At 44.0% G+C, this 16,972-nt stretch overlaps 1 protein-coding gene across 1 annotated transcript in view; it reads right to left on the minus strand.

Moving 5' to 3' along the window:
• The window catches only part of LOC124556445 (organic cation transporter-like protein), a 201,285-nt gene that overhangs the window by 49,331 nt on the left and 134,982 nt on the right, over positions 1 to 16,972 (minus strand). The window contains exon 7 of the mRNA XM_047130395.1: positions 10,250 to 10,560. Coding sequence (XP_046986351.1) covers positions 10,250 to 10,560 — 311 coding nt within the window. The remainder of the gene's footprint in view (positions 1 to 10,249; positions 10,561 to 16,972) is intronic.

The raw sequence follows: 16,972 nt of genomic DNA on the forward strand, positions 1-16,972 counted from the left end.
ATGATTGGAAACGGGTCTGATATACCGTGAAGTTGCGATTTGTATAGGGCAAGATGCTACGACAGTAATGTACACTACTGGCCATTAAAATTGCTACACCACGAAGATGACGTGCTATAGACGCGAAATTTAACCGACAGGAAGAAGATGCTGTGATATGCAAATGATTAACTTTTCAGATTATTCACACCAGGTTGGCGCCAGTGGCCAGACCTACAACGTGCTGACATGAGGAAAGTTTCCAAACGATTTCTCATACACAAACAGCAGTTGATCGGCGTTGCCTGGTGAAACGTTGTTGTGATGCCTCGTGTAAGGAGAAGAAATGCGTACCATCACGTTTACGACTTTGATAAAAGTCGAATTGTAGCCAATCGCGATTGCGGTTTATCGTATCGCGACATTGCTGCTCGCGTTAGTCGATATCCAATGACTGTTAGCAGAATATGGAATCGGTGGGTTCTGGAGGGTAATACGGAACGCCGTGCTGGATCCCAATGGCCTCGTATCACTAGCTGTCGAGATTACAGGCTTCTTATCCGCATCGCTGTAAAGGATCGTGCAGCCACGTCTCGATCCCTGAGTCAACAGACGGGGACGTTTGCAAGGCAACAACCATCTGCACGAACAGTTCGACGACGTTTGCAGCAGCATGGACTATCAGCTCGGAGACCACGGCTGCAGTTACACTTGACGCTGCATCAGAGACAGGAGCGCCTGCGATGGTGTACTCAACGACGAACCTGGGTGCACGAATGGCGATGACCTCAGAAGTTAAGTCCCATAGTGCTCAGAGCCATTTGAAGTATCGTGTCGGACCGTCTTTTGCGGGGCGTAGTGCAGCAACTCGACGTGCCATGGACTCAACAAGTTGTTCAAGTCCCCTGTAGAAGTATTGAAGTATGCTGCCTCTATAGCTGTCCATAATTGCGGAATTGTTGCAGGTGCAGGATTTTGTGCACGAACTGACTTTCTTGATTATGTGCCATAAATGTTCGATGGGATTCATGTCGGGCGATCTGGGAGGCCAAATCATTCGCTCGAATTGTCCAGAATGTTCTTGAAACCAATCGCGAGCAACTGTGGCCTGGTGACATGGCGCATTGTCATCCATAAAAATTCCATCGTTGTTTGGGATCATGAAGCCCATGAATGGCTGCAAATAGTCTCCAAGTAGCCGAACATAACCATTTCCTGTAAATGATCGGTTCAGTTGGACCAGAGAACCCACTTCATACCACGTAAACACAGCCCACATCATTATGGAGCCACCACCAGCTTGCACAGTGCCTTGTTGACAACTTCGGTTAATGGCTTTGTTGGGTCTGCCCCACACTCGAACCCTACCATCAGCTCTTACCAACTGAAGTCGGGACTCATCTGACCAGGCCACGGTTTTCCAGTCGTCTAGGGTGCAGGCTATATGGTCACGAGACCCAGAAAGGCGCTGCAGGAGGTATCGTGCTGTTAGCAAAGGCATTCGCGTCGGTCGTCTGCTGTTATAGCCCGTTATCGCCAAATTTCCCTGCACTGTCCTAACGGATACGTCAGTCGTACGTCCCACGTCGATTTTTGCGGATGTTTCAAGTACTGTTGCTTGTCTGTTAGCACTGATAACTGTTCGTAATCACTGCGGCTCTCGGTCGTTAAGTGAAGGCCTTCGGCCAGTGTGTCGTGCGTGGTGAGAGCAATGCCTGATATGTGGTATTCTCAGCACGCTCTTGACGCTGTGTATCTCGGAATATTGAATTCCCTAACGGTTTCAAGAGGCGCAATGTGGTAGGTCTATACCGCATACAAGGAAAGTGGAAAACATCTTCCCCTAAGTCAAAACGAGGATGGAAGCATTTGCTGAGTGATCATGACAGACAGTCACTGAAGAGGACGACGTCTGCAAAAGTCACTGCAGAAGTGAATATCGCTTTCGCGAACCCTGTTAGCACAAAAAAAAAAAAAAAAAAAAAAACACAACACAAAGGATGATCATAAGTTGGAATTGCAGGGAGAGCTGGAACTCCAAAATCACTCATCAGTGATGCAGATGACTGTAACTGGAAAACGTGGTGCCGAAGCCATAAAACAAGGTCTGTAGAGCAATGTAAGAAAGTCATTTGGTCGGAGGAGTCTTGTTGCACACTGCTTCCAACTTCGGGTCGAGTTTACATCCCAAGATTGAAACATGGTGGTGTTCGGTGAGTTCGTCAATCATATCGTCGTATTCCATGCACCCCATGGTTACTCTACAAGGTCGCATTACTACCACGAATTATGCGACCGCTCTGACTGATCTGGTTCTTCCCATGGTGCAATGTTTGTTTCCGAATGGTGCCGTGTTCCATGACAGTGGCCCTATTCACACAGCTCGCATCTTCCCTGCCGCCAGATCTCAATATTATTAAGCCTTTGCGGTCAACTTTGGAGAGAAGGATACGTGATCGTTATCCACCTCCATCATCATTACCTGAACTTGCCACTATTTTACAGGAAGAATGGCATAAGACCACTTTGAAACCCACAGGAGTTGTATTTATCTATTCCGAGACGAATGGAAGCTGTTTTGAATGTGAGAGGGTTTCCTACACCGTATTAGGCATAGTTTTTGGCGTTTCTATATTTCATCCACCCCTTATATATCTGAGGAAGCTTTATGGGCTACCTGCCGTTCTCGCACTATATAAACGGTTTAGGAGACTACCTCAGCAACCGTCTTAGACTGTTTGGAAGATGACGATGTCGTTTATTATCTAGTGAAGTGATCAGATTGTCAAAATGAGTTACAAAATTATTTAGACAATATATTTGCACCGCGCGAAAAGCGGCAATAATTGATCCTGCACCATAAAGAGTGTGTGATCCTCCAGCACGTACTAAGCATTGAGGTATCCAAGGACGACTCACGACTCACTCCCGCCCTCTCAGCTTAACTTCCACCAGCATCTCTCTCCTGTCTTCCAAAGTTCTTTTCTATTTTTTTAATTTACTGACTTTCGGAACGTGCGCATACAGCTTTCTCAAATCCTAAACTTCTAAGAGGCCCCTCTTGCATATTAATGGACTAGCACACCTGGAAGAAAGAATTTTATTGTATTTGGTGCGAGGACTGGTTTGGTGCAGCTTTCCATGCTAATCTGTTCTGTTATAGCCTCTTCATCTCTGCATAATTACCGAAACCTACTAAACTTAACTCCGTCCGAACAGGCCTTGGAAGGCCCAACGGTACCGATCGGCAGCCATGTCATCCTCAGACCACAGGCGTCACTGGATGTGGATATGGAAGGGCATGTGGTCTGCACACCGCTCTCCCACCGTATGTCAGTTTACGATACCGAAGTCGCTACTTCTCTGTTCAAGTATCTCCTCAGTTTGTCTCACAAGGGCTGAGTGCACCCCGCTTGCCAACAGCGCTCAGCAGACCGGATGGTCACCCATCCAAGCGCTAGCCCAGCCCGACAGCGCTTAACTTCGGTGACTTGACAGGAACCGATGTTACCACTGGGGCATGGCCGTTGGTTACTGTAACCTATACGCATCTGTATTTAAGCCTTGGTCTCCCTCTACATTCCTTACCCGCACAGTTCCTTCCATTACTAACTAGACGATTCCTTGATGCCTCAGGATGTTCCTAACAACCGAGCCCATCACTTACTCAAATTGTGCGATAAATTTGTTTTTTCCCATGCGATTCACTATTTCCTAATTAGTTATTCGATCTCCCCATCTAATCCACAGCATTTTTCTACGCTGCCACATTTCAAAAGCTTCTATTTTCTTCTTGTCTGAATTGCCTATCGTCCACATTTCACTTCTAATCAAGGGTACACTCCAAATAAATACTTCCAGAAATACTTCCTAACACTTAAATTTATATTAGATGTTAACCAATTCCTCTTTTTCAGAAATGGTTTGGTTGCTATCGTCTTGGATCGTCAGTTTTCTTGCTGCCCAATTGCCAAAACCGCTCTTCTACTTTTAGTGTCTGATTTCCTAATCTAATTCCTTCAGCATCGCCTGATTCAGTTCTACCACATTGCATTATTCTTGTTTTATTTTTGGTGAAGTTCGTCTTATAACCTCTTTTCAAGCACTGACCACTCCGTTCAACTGCTCTTCCAAGTTCTTAGCCGTCTCTGACAAAAATACAGTGCCGTCGACGAACCACAAAGTTTCGCTGAACTAGCACTTCTGGAAGAAAAGGTATCGCGGAGAAATTCTTTAGCCATAGCGTAAGGGGGGAGGGGTGGTGGGAGCTTCCCAGAAGTTTCGAAGGTAGGAGAGGTACTGGCAGAAGAAGGCGCGGCTCATAATTTCCTTACTGGGAAAAGCTGCGACATTTACCGATCGGAACTAATCTAGACGCAGACCAGTCTTTCACTGCAACCAAGATTTCAGGAAAAGGGGGGGGGGGGGGTCGAGGGAGGTGGAGAGACTGGGAGCAATGTCACACTCCAGCCACAAGTTTAGACACATCTTTCCGTTTCATACTCACCCACTTAGTAACACCAGAAGCTAAATCCGCGATAGGATCTATAGGTAGTACATTTATCTACTGATGTCACGTTTCCCGATACTTCTTCGCAACAAATCGTACTAAAAAAATCGTTTCGGAGAGTGATCATTAATGCTTCACTATATGCTTAATGTTTTTCGTGTTTTCAAATCTAAACTTAGACGTTTAATGCTATGTGTGTGTTCATGTCACGGCGTTTATGAGTCCGCGAGACGAAATAGTGATGTTTCCGTGACGTGACGGGTCTTGTGCTGTGATTGGCTGACAAGAAGCAAAACAAGCTGTTACCATGTTGACTTGCTTGTGAACTAGTCCACCTATAAAAATATGCAGTTTAAGTGATAAACTATACTAAAGATCTCTTCGAAACGCGTCAATTTGTAGTGCTAAAGTATCAGAAATTGTGATGTTGGTATATGAACATTTTACCACTAATTTTAAGCACCTCATTTAGTAGGTTAAATAGGTACTTACAACAAATTATTTCGTTTCGTCTATTAACGAACGGTTTTCTTACCCTAATTGATTTGTTTATGGATGAAATCAACTTGTCTCCCCTTCTGTGCTGTAAAATTAATTTCATTAAAATTTAGATGATTCAATAGTTCTTTTTCAAGCTCATGTTTTGCCTAATAAATTGCACACTAACTTCATGTTGTCTTCTTTTTAGATTCCCGGTACGCTGTAGTTATTCGTAAGAAAGTGAAACTCAAAATACACTCACAAAAAGAAACTTGGTAATAACGATAACGGGACTTTTTTCCGACGCGTATTTCCTCTATTCATTCGTGAAACTCCCGCTAGGTGGTGTCATTTAATGTTGCAGTCAAGAAGGTCAGAACCTCCTCGGCTACAATATTCTAGTGCTCTCCATGGAGACATTTACAAACTTATTGCTACAGCAGATAGAATTATCAATGACAGAGACAAAAAACTACGGCATATATGTCACTGTCAAAACATTCATACTAAATGTCGGTTGATGACACATCAAAGCATAATAGCGATATAGAGACAAGGACTCTGTAAAGAAGTTTTAGCCAGTTTCTTCATTCTTTTTTTATGTAAGCAGCGGAACGTGAAAGTCGTGTGGAAGTTGGTAGGGCCGTCGGCTCACGTTGACGTGCATGCAGACGGGTTATCAAACGTTACGAGATGAAGCACCGTCGGCACACGACACTAGTTGGTTAACGTAATTTTGCGCAATCAGCTCCGTTCACTCCTACTTGGCATGCAAACTATGCAGTTTGTTCACGGAAATGGACGCGCGTAGAATGCCTACGGTAGCTCTATTAGAAGGCACATTTCCTTTCTTGACCATATGCGTCATTTCCGTCTGTGGTATACATAAATAAAAACTTCAATATTTCAAAATCGTGCTCTGCCTCGTGATGGCTGGGTGTTGTGTGCTGTCCTTAGGATAGTTAGGTTTAAGTAGTTCTAAGTTCTAGGGGACTGATGACCATAGATGTTAAGCCCCATAGTGCTCAGAGCCATTTGAACCATTTTTTTTTTCAAAATCGTGAACGTGTAAAAAGACAAAAATGAAAGGTACATGACTATTCAGCGAGGACATGAGCTTATAAAAGGTCACCAAATCGAAGAAACTCACTCCTGACAGAAGAGTGCACATATGCAAGGGTTATCCGAAACTAACGTACAAGGCATGTAGCTTAGCATGAAATATCCGTGGTGGAAGTTGGTACCACTGCCGTGTGGCGGGAAGTCAGCGGAAGGAACGAGCATTCCCGACAATCAGTGCTCGTCGGTTAGTGTTGTGGTGACTGTTAGAAATGAGCGTTCTCATTCCGGCTCCCGCCAAGTGCGAAGTGCGCGTTGTAATTCGCTATTTAAATGCTAAGGGCAAGAACGCCGTTGTGATTCATCGCGAAAATGTTTCAGTTTATGGAGAGGACGTAATATCAAGGCAGCATGTGACGAAATGAGTACGGAATTTCAGTTTTTGAAAGACGGAAATTCACGATGAATACAGAAGCGGAAGGCCGTCTTTTGTGTTTGATGTGGTGCAGAAAATTGAAGAACATCTTCTCTCCGATCGCCGTTCGACAATTGACGACCTGCATGCAGTTTGTCCGAACATTTCACGAACTGTTGTTCATGAAATCGTAACTGATCGACTAAATTATCGCAAGTTGCGTGCGCGACGGGTGCCCAAAATGCTTACCGAAGCACATAAAATGAACTGAGTCAGTGCTGCTCACAAATTTCTTGACCGTTTTGAGACTGAAGACGAGGCTTTTCTCAACTCTATAGTGACAGGAGATGAAATTTTGTCGTTATCATCATACTCCAGAGAGCAAACGACAATCAACTCATTCTCCTTCAGCAAAAAAATTTCGACACGCAAGTCGCCGAAGTGGCGTCAACTCGACAGATTTGCACCAGGGGAACGGTCTACCCGACGGGAGGCCCTAGCCACACGGCATTAATTTTTTAGCCAAACAATTCAAAACTCAGCAAACAGAGAGGCAAATTATAGTATCAGCGTTTTGGGACGAAAAGGGGGTTCTACTCGTTGATTTTTTGGAAAGAGGTGAAACAATAAATGCTGCAAGATTTTGTGAGAACATGAAGAAACTTTGCATAGCCATGCAAAACAAATGTCGCGGGATGCTGTCAACCGGAGTCTGTCGCCTACATGACAAAGCGTGTCCGCACATCGCTCATGCAACACAAGAGTTATTGCCTTCGTTTGGTTAGCATGTTTTAACCCACTCGTCTCACAGCCCCGATGTCCCACCTGTTCACTAAATTGAAGGAACACTTTTCATACGACGACGAGTTCAAAATCGAAGTGAAGAATTGGCTGAAAAAAGCGCGGGAGTCGTCTGTGACACAGGAATCAAAAAACTCGTCCTACGGATGACAAAATGTATTGAGATAAATGATGATTATGTAGAAAGACAATGCAAGACCTACACTACAATACATGTAAATTTTATAAAAATAAATTCATTTTTTGTACTTCAAAAGATTCTTGTAACCTCACTTTCCAGATTAGCCTCGTATTTACATAACATCAAATACACAGTATTACAGAAATTATTTCTACTAATTTCATAGGAAAGTCTCATAGTCTTTTAGAATATGCGAAAGTGAAAAGAAAAAACTGTATACAACAGGAGGATGCGAACCCTACAAAATTCTACCCTCACTTCCGGAGCGTAGTGCCTCAACTAACTACACTACGCTGAAAATATGCCGCGATCGCCCTTGTATTTTGTCTTTCACTCTTCTAAAGACTGTAACTGTCGAAATATTAATTTACACTTAATTATAACAAATCCTAACAAGAAAGACACGTTTTCATTAATCTGCAAGGGTCGATACCATAAAACATCTTACTCTTGTAACAGGCGAGCTATAAAGCGAAAATAACTAGATACGAAAATTCTTTAACCATCAACATGAGGCTTCCCGTCATTTTGTTACAACATGTCGTACAAGTAACGATCCGTTCTTGAGACATTCAATGTGCTGATGCTTAGAAACAGCATATATTCATAGGGTATAACGCATAATATAAAAACCACCAAATATGGGTTTCTACTGAATACGACAAATACAGTAGGGCGTCTTGCTTTCTGGCTCCGTTTTTGCTTCCTATTGGTTCTACTTTACGACATATGTTTCCGAAATGTCGCAGAACTCCTTTTGTGTTTCACGTGAAGAAATCGCCCCTCAACGTGAAATAGCAGGGAGTGAAATCACAAATAGCTCAGCCTATGGAGGCTCATACGAGCTGTATCCTGTAGAAGCTACACCTCCAGGGCTATACTACAAAGAGCTATCGGGCATTTTAAGGCGCAACCTTCAGACCCGCTACTACCTGTTTGAGCAACATCAGTCGATATCAACAGTTCCAACAATGCTGACTGCCAATATTCGTGTGGGAAATATTCGAAATGCGTCTGACAATATAAATTCTATATCAGTTGCTGAGAAACATATTTCATTATACAGGGTGAAAAGTATTTAAACTGACAAACACTTGGAGGTTGTAGGGGACATCAAAACAAATATTTTTCCCTAATGTCATTTTTCTGTGTGAGAAGTATTTAAACCGGTTGAGGAAGATTTCTTTAGCAGCAAATTAATTAAACCAACAAACACTTTTCCATTTTTTATGACCAAGAGACAACACAATAACACAACCCAATTTCAATTACAGTAGATTTTCAAAAATGCCCCCATTGACACGTAAACGAAGGTTACACCAGTGGATCATGTTCTGTCTGACACGGGCAAAAACCCCAGGAATACTCTGAATTGTTCCTGCTACTGCTGCTACTATCCAGGCAACGAGATCCTCTTCTGATGCAACAGGAGTTGTGTAAACAAGGTTGCGCATCTCTCCCCACACAAAAATTCCAGAGGGGACATGTCTGGGGATCGAACAGGTCATGGAACAGGACCACCTCTGCCAGTCCACGTTTCTGGGAACCGTCGGTCCAGGAATCGACGCACACGACGATTGAAATGTGCCGGCGCCCCGTCATGTTGGAACCACATGCGTTGTCTTGTAGGGAGCGGGACGTCTTCCAGCAATTCTAGGAATGCTCTGGCGAGAAAATTGTAATAGTGCCTGCCATTTAATGGCCTAGGTAGCAGATACGGCCCAATTAAACAGTCTCCAACAACATCGACCCACACATTAACGAAGAACCGCACTTGATGAGCGCTAGTAATTGTGGCATGTGGGTTATCCTCACTCCAAGCATGTGAATTGTGCATGTTGAAGACTCCATCACGCCCGAACGTTGCTTCATCGGTAAACAACACAGAGGATGGAAATGTAGGATGCATTTCACACTGTTCCAGATACCACTGCGAAAACTGTGCTTTGGGTGGATAATCAACTGGTTCCAGGTTGTGGACACGCTGTATGTGAAATGGACGTAACAACTGCTCCAGAAGGACTATTTTTACATTCGTCTGATTCGTCCCCATGCTACGTGCAATTGCACGAGTGCTGATTGAAGGATCCCGCTCCACATGCTGCAAGACAGCTTCCTCAAATTGCAGCGTTCTTACCGTGCGACGGCGTCCCTGTCCAGGTAATCTGCAAAATGACCCGGTCTGACGCAGACGTTGGTACACAGCAGCAAAGGTCGTAATGATGCGGGATACGGCGATTACGATATTGTTGTTGATAAACCCGCTGTGCAGCTCGTCCGTTGTGGTGCGCTACATAGTACGCACCAACGATATGAGTGTACTCACTCTCGGTGTATCGCTCCATTAGTAAACAGACACAATGAATTACTACACTGGTGGACAGCAGTTGCCTACAACTGAAGATCGTAATACGCCCTCCAACAACTGAAGATCGTAATATGGCCTCTACCGGTTTAAATCATCCTCATAGGAAAAAATGACATTAGGGAAAAATATTTGTTTTGATGTCCCCTACAACCTCCCAGAGTTTGTCGGTTTAAATACTTTTCACCCTGTATATTCTGGGGCAGCTCCGCCTAAGAGCCTTTAAGTATGAGCGCGCCTGAGCAGAAGTAAAACTCTGAGGGCGGATCATGAGCCGCGACTGGACAGCTCTGTCGGTAAACCATTTGCCCGCAAAAGGCTAAAGTCCCAGGTTCGAATTCCGTTCCAGCACATGCTTTAAATCTACCAGGAAATATGAAATGAGTGCAAACTCCGCGGCAGAGTGAAAATTCTTTCTGGAAATACGAGTCAAGGCTTCGCAATGTAACTCGAACTTACCTGCCATCGTGATGTTAAAAAATATGTTGCTTCCCATTCTGTCGAGAGACTGCGTGAAGGAGAAGAAGGTAAGGCCGGAGACGAACCAGGCTTGGCAGAGCACGCACATCCTGCGCCGCAGGGAGGCGGACCGGAAGAGCGCCGTGATGTCCGGCCGGGGCTGCTCCTCGGGCTGCTGGATCGCGGCTGGCAGGCGCTCCCGCACCGCCGCCGCGTCCAGCCGGTTGAGCTCGGCGCCACGGCTCAGCACACGCACCGCACACTCGCGGCGCCCCACCGCCAGCAGCCAGCGCGGAGACTCCGGCACCAGCCTGCACACACATTGCCGCAGGTCACGGCACATCCTGAAAGCCAGGAACCTACATCCACTCCCTATGGCACACAATGAGGTGACAAAGGTCATGCGACAGTTGTCGCGTACTCAAGGTATAAAAGGGCAGTGCACTTCCGGAATCGTCATTTGTACTCAGGTGATTCAGGTTAAAATATTTCCGACGTGATTATGGCAGCACGACGGAAATTATCAGACTTTTAACACAGAATGGTAATTGGAGCTAGAAGCATGGGACATTCCATTTCGGAAACAGTTAGGGAATTCAATATTCCGAAATCCACAGTATCAAGAGTGTGCCGAGAATACGAAATTTCAGGCATCACCTCTCACTCCGGACAACACAGTGGCCATCGGCCTTCACCTAACAACTAAGTGCAGCGGCGTTTGCATACAGTTGTCAGTGCTGACAGAGAAGCAGTTTTGCGCGCCGTAACCACCGAAATCAATGTGGGACGTACGACGAACGCATCTGTTAGGACAGTGCGGCGAAGTTTGGCGATAATGGGATATAGCAGCAAATCACCGACGCCAGTGCCTTTGCGAACAACACGATATCGCCTGCAGCGCCTCTCTTGGGCTCGTGGCCATATCAACTGGTTCCTAGACGACTGGAAAACCGTGGCCTGCTCAGATGAGTCCCGACTTCAGTTGGTAAGAGCTGATGGTAGGGTTCGAGTGCGGCACAGACTCCACGAAGCCATGGACCCAAGTTCTCAATAAGGCACTGTGCAAGCCGTTGGTGACTCCATAATTGGGTGGACTGTGTATACACGGAATAGACTGAGTCCTCTGGTCCATCTGAACCGATCGTTGACTGGAAATGGTTATTGTTGGCTGCTTAGAGACCATCTGTAGTCATTCATGGACTTCTTGTTCCCAAACAATGATAGCATTTTTATGAATGTCAACACGCCATGTCATCAGGCCACAATTATTCGCGACTGGTTTGAAGAGCTTTCTGGATAATTCGAGTGAATGATTTGGCCACCCAAATCGCCCGACATGAATCTCATCGAACATTAATGGGACATAATCGAAAGGTCACTTTGTGCGCAGAATCCTGCACCGACAACATTTTCGCAGTTACGGACGGCTCTATAGGCAGCATGACTCAATGCTTCTGCTGTGGACTTCCAACGCCTTGCTAAGTCCATGTCACGTCGAGTTGTTGCACTCCGCCAGGCAAAGTGAGGTTCGACACTATATTAGGAGGTATCCTGGGACTTTCGTCAGCTCAGTGCACAATGCAAACCATTTTATGGTGTGTGTTTGAGGGTATCAAATGTATAACACTGTGCCAGTAAACATCTGGAACGCAATACAGCAGCAAACCTGTATTCAACAAGTCCTTCATACGTTTCCGGAGGTATGTGGCACCAGATGTCTACGCACAAGTCACACAAGCCCCATATTTACAGACCGGTTGTTTGTGTGCACTGAGTTGGCACCCGATAGCGTGACATGTGTCACTGCGATCAGATCAGGCGAGTTTGGCGGTCAAGACATCAATGTCAGTTCATTATCGCGCTCCCCAAGCAACTACTGTGCGTTTTTGATTCAACGATAGGGACAGTTATCGTACTAGTAGATGCCACTGCCATCAGGGAAGTCATGAAGTATGAATAGATGCAGGTAGTCTGCAGTAATGTTCACGTGGTCCACAACTGTCATGATGACATCGATTACTGCCACAAGTCCCACAGATATCCAGGTGAGTGTACCCCACAGAATAACAGCCCCCGCAGGCCTGCATCTTTGGTGTAGTATATTTTTTGAATAGCCTTTTGCAACGATAATGGTATGTCCAGCCACGACCATCGACCTGGTGTAACAAGAAACATGATTCATTCAAGCAGGCAATACGTTTCCATTGATTCATGGGCCAATCTCGATCTACAGGTACATCTACACACATACTCGGCAAGCCACTGTAGAGTCCCTTCAGCCTCCACTAGTCATATCCTTTCTTGCTCTGCTTTATTGAGTGAGGGAGAAATGACTGTCTATGTGCATCTGTATGAGCCCTAATTTCTCATACCTTGTCTTCATGGTAGTAGGGAGACAAAGAGCTGAAGTTGGGACAGTCAGTATTGTCGCCAAATTTATTCAAGATGACGGCTTTCCCTGGGGGAGGGGGGGGGGGACATGTGGCAATATCACATGATGATGTCACCACCCCTACTCGCCCCCTCCCCCCACTTCCCCCTTCCCTCCCCATTTCTAAGCTGCTGGAAAGGAAGAATGTAAGGCACTGTTTTTATTTATTTACTTTATTTATTTTTGAGGGTGTTATACTGCTGCTGGACTGCCCTACTGCTATCTTCCCTTCCCCATTTGTTAATTGGCGGAAAACATTACGTTTACAATACAACAATATAACATACGCAAATTTCGTTTTATAAAAAGTATGGTATTTAAATTCTTGTTCTGTAGTCTGTTGTTTAAAATACAACATTGCAAGATACGCAAATTTCGTCTTATAAAAAGAAAAGTATTTAAATTCTTCTCATTTAGTCTGTTGCGTGTATCAATAATTGTTACTCCTGCCTTGGAGAAAACGGTCTCTGCAGAAACTGAAGTCGTTGGAAAGAACAAATATTGAGTGGCCATTATAAGCAACATACCATCAGATTTTAGCCAATATTCTAATACACAAGCACGATTGTCTATTACAAGTTTTTCAAAATACTGACGTAGGTCAATTATGGAATCACTGATTTTTGTAACGACATCGACGATATGCTGTTGCTGATTGGGCAGAAAAAGTAGATCATCTGATTTCAAACTGGTAGAAGTATGTGGGCTTTCAAAAAAATGATGTGGTGTGATGGCCCTCAACTACGTACCCTCAGACTCAGAGCTGAAATATTAAAAGTTTTGGCTGGTTTCGTTGTCTAGAGGCTGGGATACGTAGTTTCCGAATTGCAAGCCAAATACTGCTGAGTCTACAGTATACAATATGAACATACACATGAATCAAATGGTCGAAGGTTCCTATCACTTTTCAATTGCGAATTTGAACGTATTATAGACATTTATAAATGAAAGTTTGCAATTAAATAAAATCTGCAGGTACTATTTTAACGAATTTAAATGATGAGTACGATAGCAGAAGTACCTTTAACAATGCCCATTATTACTGTAAAACACTTATTGGTGTCGATGGTCCAGCAATTAAATAAAATATAAGTTGAATAACAGGGAAACAATAGATTCATGCTTCGCGTAATTAGTTATGAGCAACAACCTAGTTCGTGAGATAATCATTTCTAAAAGCATACTACGTCTTCACTGCAGAAGCCACGAAAATCTCACAAGTGCACAAGTCGGCACTACGAAATATTTCTATCTCTCGTGACCACGCGCAAATTGCTCCACTCTCCAAGACTTTCCTGCGACCGTGCGTCTGTCGCGCCGTACCGTCCAGGACTCTCCCGCGACCTCTCCCATACTGTCCAGAACTCCCCTGTCCTCTCTCGAAACGATGCTCCTCCCCCACTCCCAAACAGTCTCTCCACATGTCCTTTTTGGAACGATCGCTGTGATTGGCTAGAGCCCACCTGCCCTGTCTCCAAGCCAACGCACACTCACGAACATAATGAAACACATTCGAAATACTGGATTTACATTTAAATAGCTTGAAATTAAATAAAATTCATACGGCTGGACCATAAACACGCTCTAACACACATTATTAAATACATAAATAAATTAAATAAACATATATCAAAGGAATACATCAGAAGTAAACCAATAGCCTAATGTCTCTGTGCTTTCTAAAACACAGTAAATAATTGACCAATTTCTTAATGAATAGTGTATATCGGATATAAACAAAGACATGGATGAATAGATATATTTATAAGCATGCTGCTACCGTTTCTTTTTTTTTTTTTTCGTGTAACTGTGGAATACTTATGGCCTGACACGGTCGATAGCAATCGGCAACTTTGACCTCCAATAACTCATGTACTATTCAAGTTACATGCCTGTAATTTATACCAGTTTAGAATTACACTAATAGCCTTCTAAAGACATGTCGATCGACAAAATCGGATGAATTGTGTAAAGTCCGCAGCTCGTGGTCGTGCGGTAGCGTTCCGGGTTCCCGGGTTCGATTCCCGGCGGGGTCAGGGATTTTCTCTGCCTCGTGATGACTGGGTGTTGTGTGATGTCCTTAGGTTAGTTAGGTTTACGTAGTTCTAAGTTCTAGGGGACTGATGACCATCGATGTTAAGTCCCACAGTGCTCAGAGCCATTTGAACCATTTTTTTGAACTGTGTAAGTAGGCTGTTTAGATTTTTATGTTGGTAACGCCGCGTTGCCCTCTGTATGAAAATCACTGACTGTGCTGTGTGCAGTCTGTGGCTGGTTTGCATTGTTGGAATATTTGCTATTGTAGTGTTGGGCAGTTGGATGTGAACAGCGCATAGCGTTGCGCAGTTGGAGGCGAGCCGCCAGCAGTGGTGGATGTGGGGAGTGAGATGCAGAGTTTTGAGAGCGGATGATCTGGACGTGTGTCCATCAGAAAAACGAAATTTGTAAGACCGGATGTCATGAACTGATATATATATTTTACGACTTTTGAACACTATTAAAGTAAATACATTGTTTGTTCTCCATCAAAATCTTTCATTTGCTAACTATGCCGATCAGTAGTTAGTGCCTTCAGTAGTTAGAATCTTTTATTTTGCTGGCAGTATTGGCGCACGCTGTATTGTAGTAGTTTGAGTAACAAAGATTTTTGTGAGGTAAGTGATTCATGAAAGGTATAGGTCATTGTTAGTCAGGGCCATTCTTTTGTAGGGATTATTGAAAGTCAGACGGCACTGCGCTAAAAAAAAAAAAAAAAAAAAAAAAGTGTCAGTTTACTGTTGATCAGAATAAGTAAAGAGAGAAATGTCTGAGTACGTTCAGTTTTGCTCAGCTGTTTGAAAATCAAATAACGTAAGTGGTTTACCAGCATTGTCATTCTTAATTTTTCTAAGGGGATGTTTCAACCGTTTAGATTTTGGAAATTCGTTGCTGAGTGTTACTTGTATAATTTATGATCAGATACTAAACTTTAAACTAATAAACATACTGAAAATCTGATTACACCATCAGAATCGTCGTGGGAATAGTGGTAATGCACATGTTTCGTTTTGAGGTATCATGATTCCTCTGGCTACTATTAATTTCTATATGAACTGTGAAATGTCTTCCATTAAGGTTTCACAAAGACCGCCATCTTTGGCACTCAGTGGCGTACAAATCTCCTTCATCGACACAAAGCCATTCCGCGACACAGCGTTAACATGGGATTCCCAGCCACGTGGCCGGCCTGGACCACGCGCTGGGGCTACTGGGGCTACCCCTCTTGCTCCGTCTAACGTACGGCATCACGCAGAGCCCCGGCTTGCCGGTGGCCCGTTGCGGCCACGACAACTCCGAACTTAGAATATTGTCAGGGTGCCGTAACTCGGCCGTTACCTCATACGTATCAGAAGAAGTATTAGCACTGTTCATGGATGCATATATTTCAGGTATTATTCTCGGTGTCGATGCGATGATAGAAGCATACTCTTTCTGAAGTAATTGTGCAGTTTTGTCTGCCTCTCGCAATGTCCCGGAAACAAGTTTTTTAAACCTAGGATATAATAATGTCACAAGCACGTTAAAAGTTAGCGTGTTAAATTGTATCAGTCTTTGATTGACTGATTTATTCAAGGAATCCACAACACTTCGTGCTTTATTAGTTATTAAGGTGCTTTCCAAATCTGACAACTTTTCAGGAATACCTCGTATCAAAGGTATAATTAAGGACTCAGTGACGTATGACTCTTTTGAGACTGTTCTTGCTGCTACTTCAAAAGGTTCAAGAAGACCTATTATTTCCTGGTTCAAATGGCTCTGTGCACTATGGGACTCAACTACTGTGGTCATAAGTGCCCTAGAACTTAGAACTACTTAAACCTAACTAACCTAAGGACAGCACACAACACCCAGCCATTACGAGGCAGAGAAAATCCCTGACCCCGCCGGTAATCGAACCCGGGAACCCGGGCGTGGGAAGCGAGAACGCTACCGCACGACCACGAGATGCGGGCTATTATTTCCTGCATAGGCAAGTAATTTCCTACTGTGAGGAAAGGCAGTGCTTTTGAACTTTCGTTGATCGCAATCGCAAGCTCACTTTGTACTTCCAAGCAGCAAAGAAAAACTTTACAAGCTATACCAACTTGACTTATTCTGGCAAGTACCGGTCACAAGAAGGAGCCATAACTCAGTAACTCAGCATGGATCAGTGAACATTTGATTGTGGTGTTTCTGGCAACTCATATCTGTTGTCTAAGTTATTAAAAACATTTTTCAAACCTTGACGGTTGGAATTTCTGAAGAGTTCTTTT

The sequence above is a fragment of the Schistocerca americana genome, chromosome X, assembly GCF_021461395.2.
Source record: "Schistocerca americana isolate TAMUIC-IGC-003095 chromosome X, iqSchAmer2.1, whole genome shotgun sequence".
NCBI classification, from domain to species: domain Eukaryota; kingdom Metazoa; phylum Arthropoda; class Insecta; order Orthoptera; family Acrididae; genus Schistocerca; species Schistocerca americana.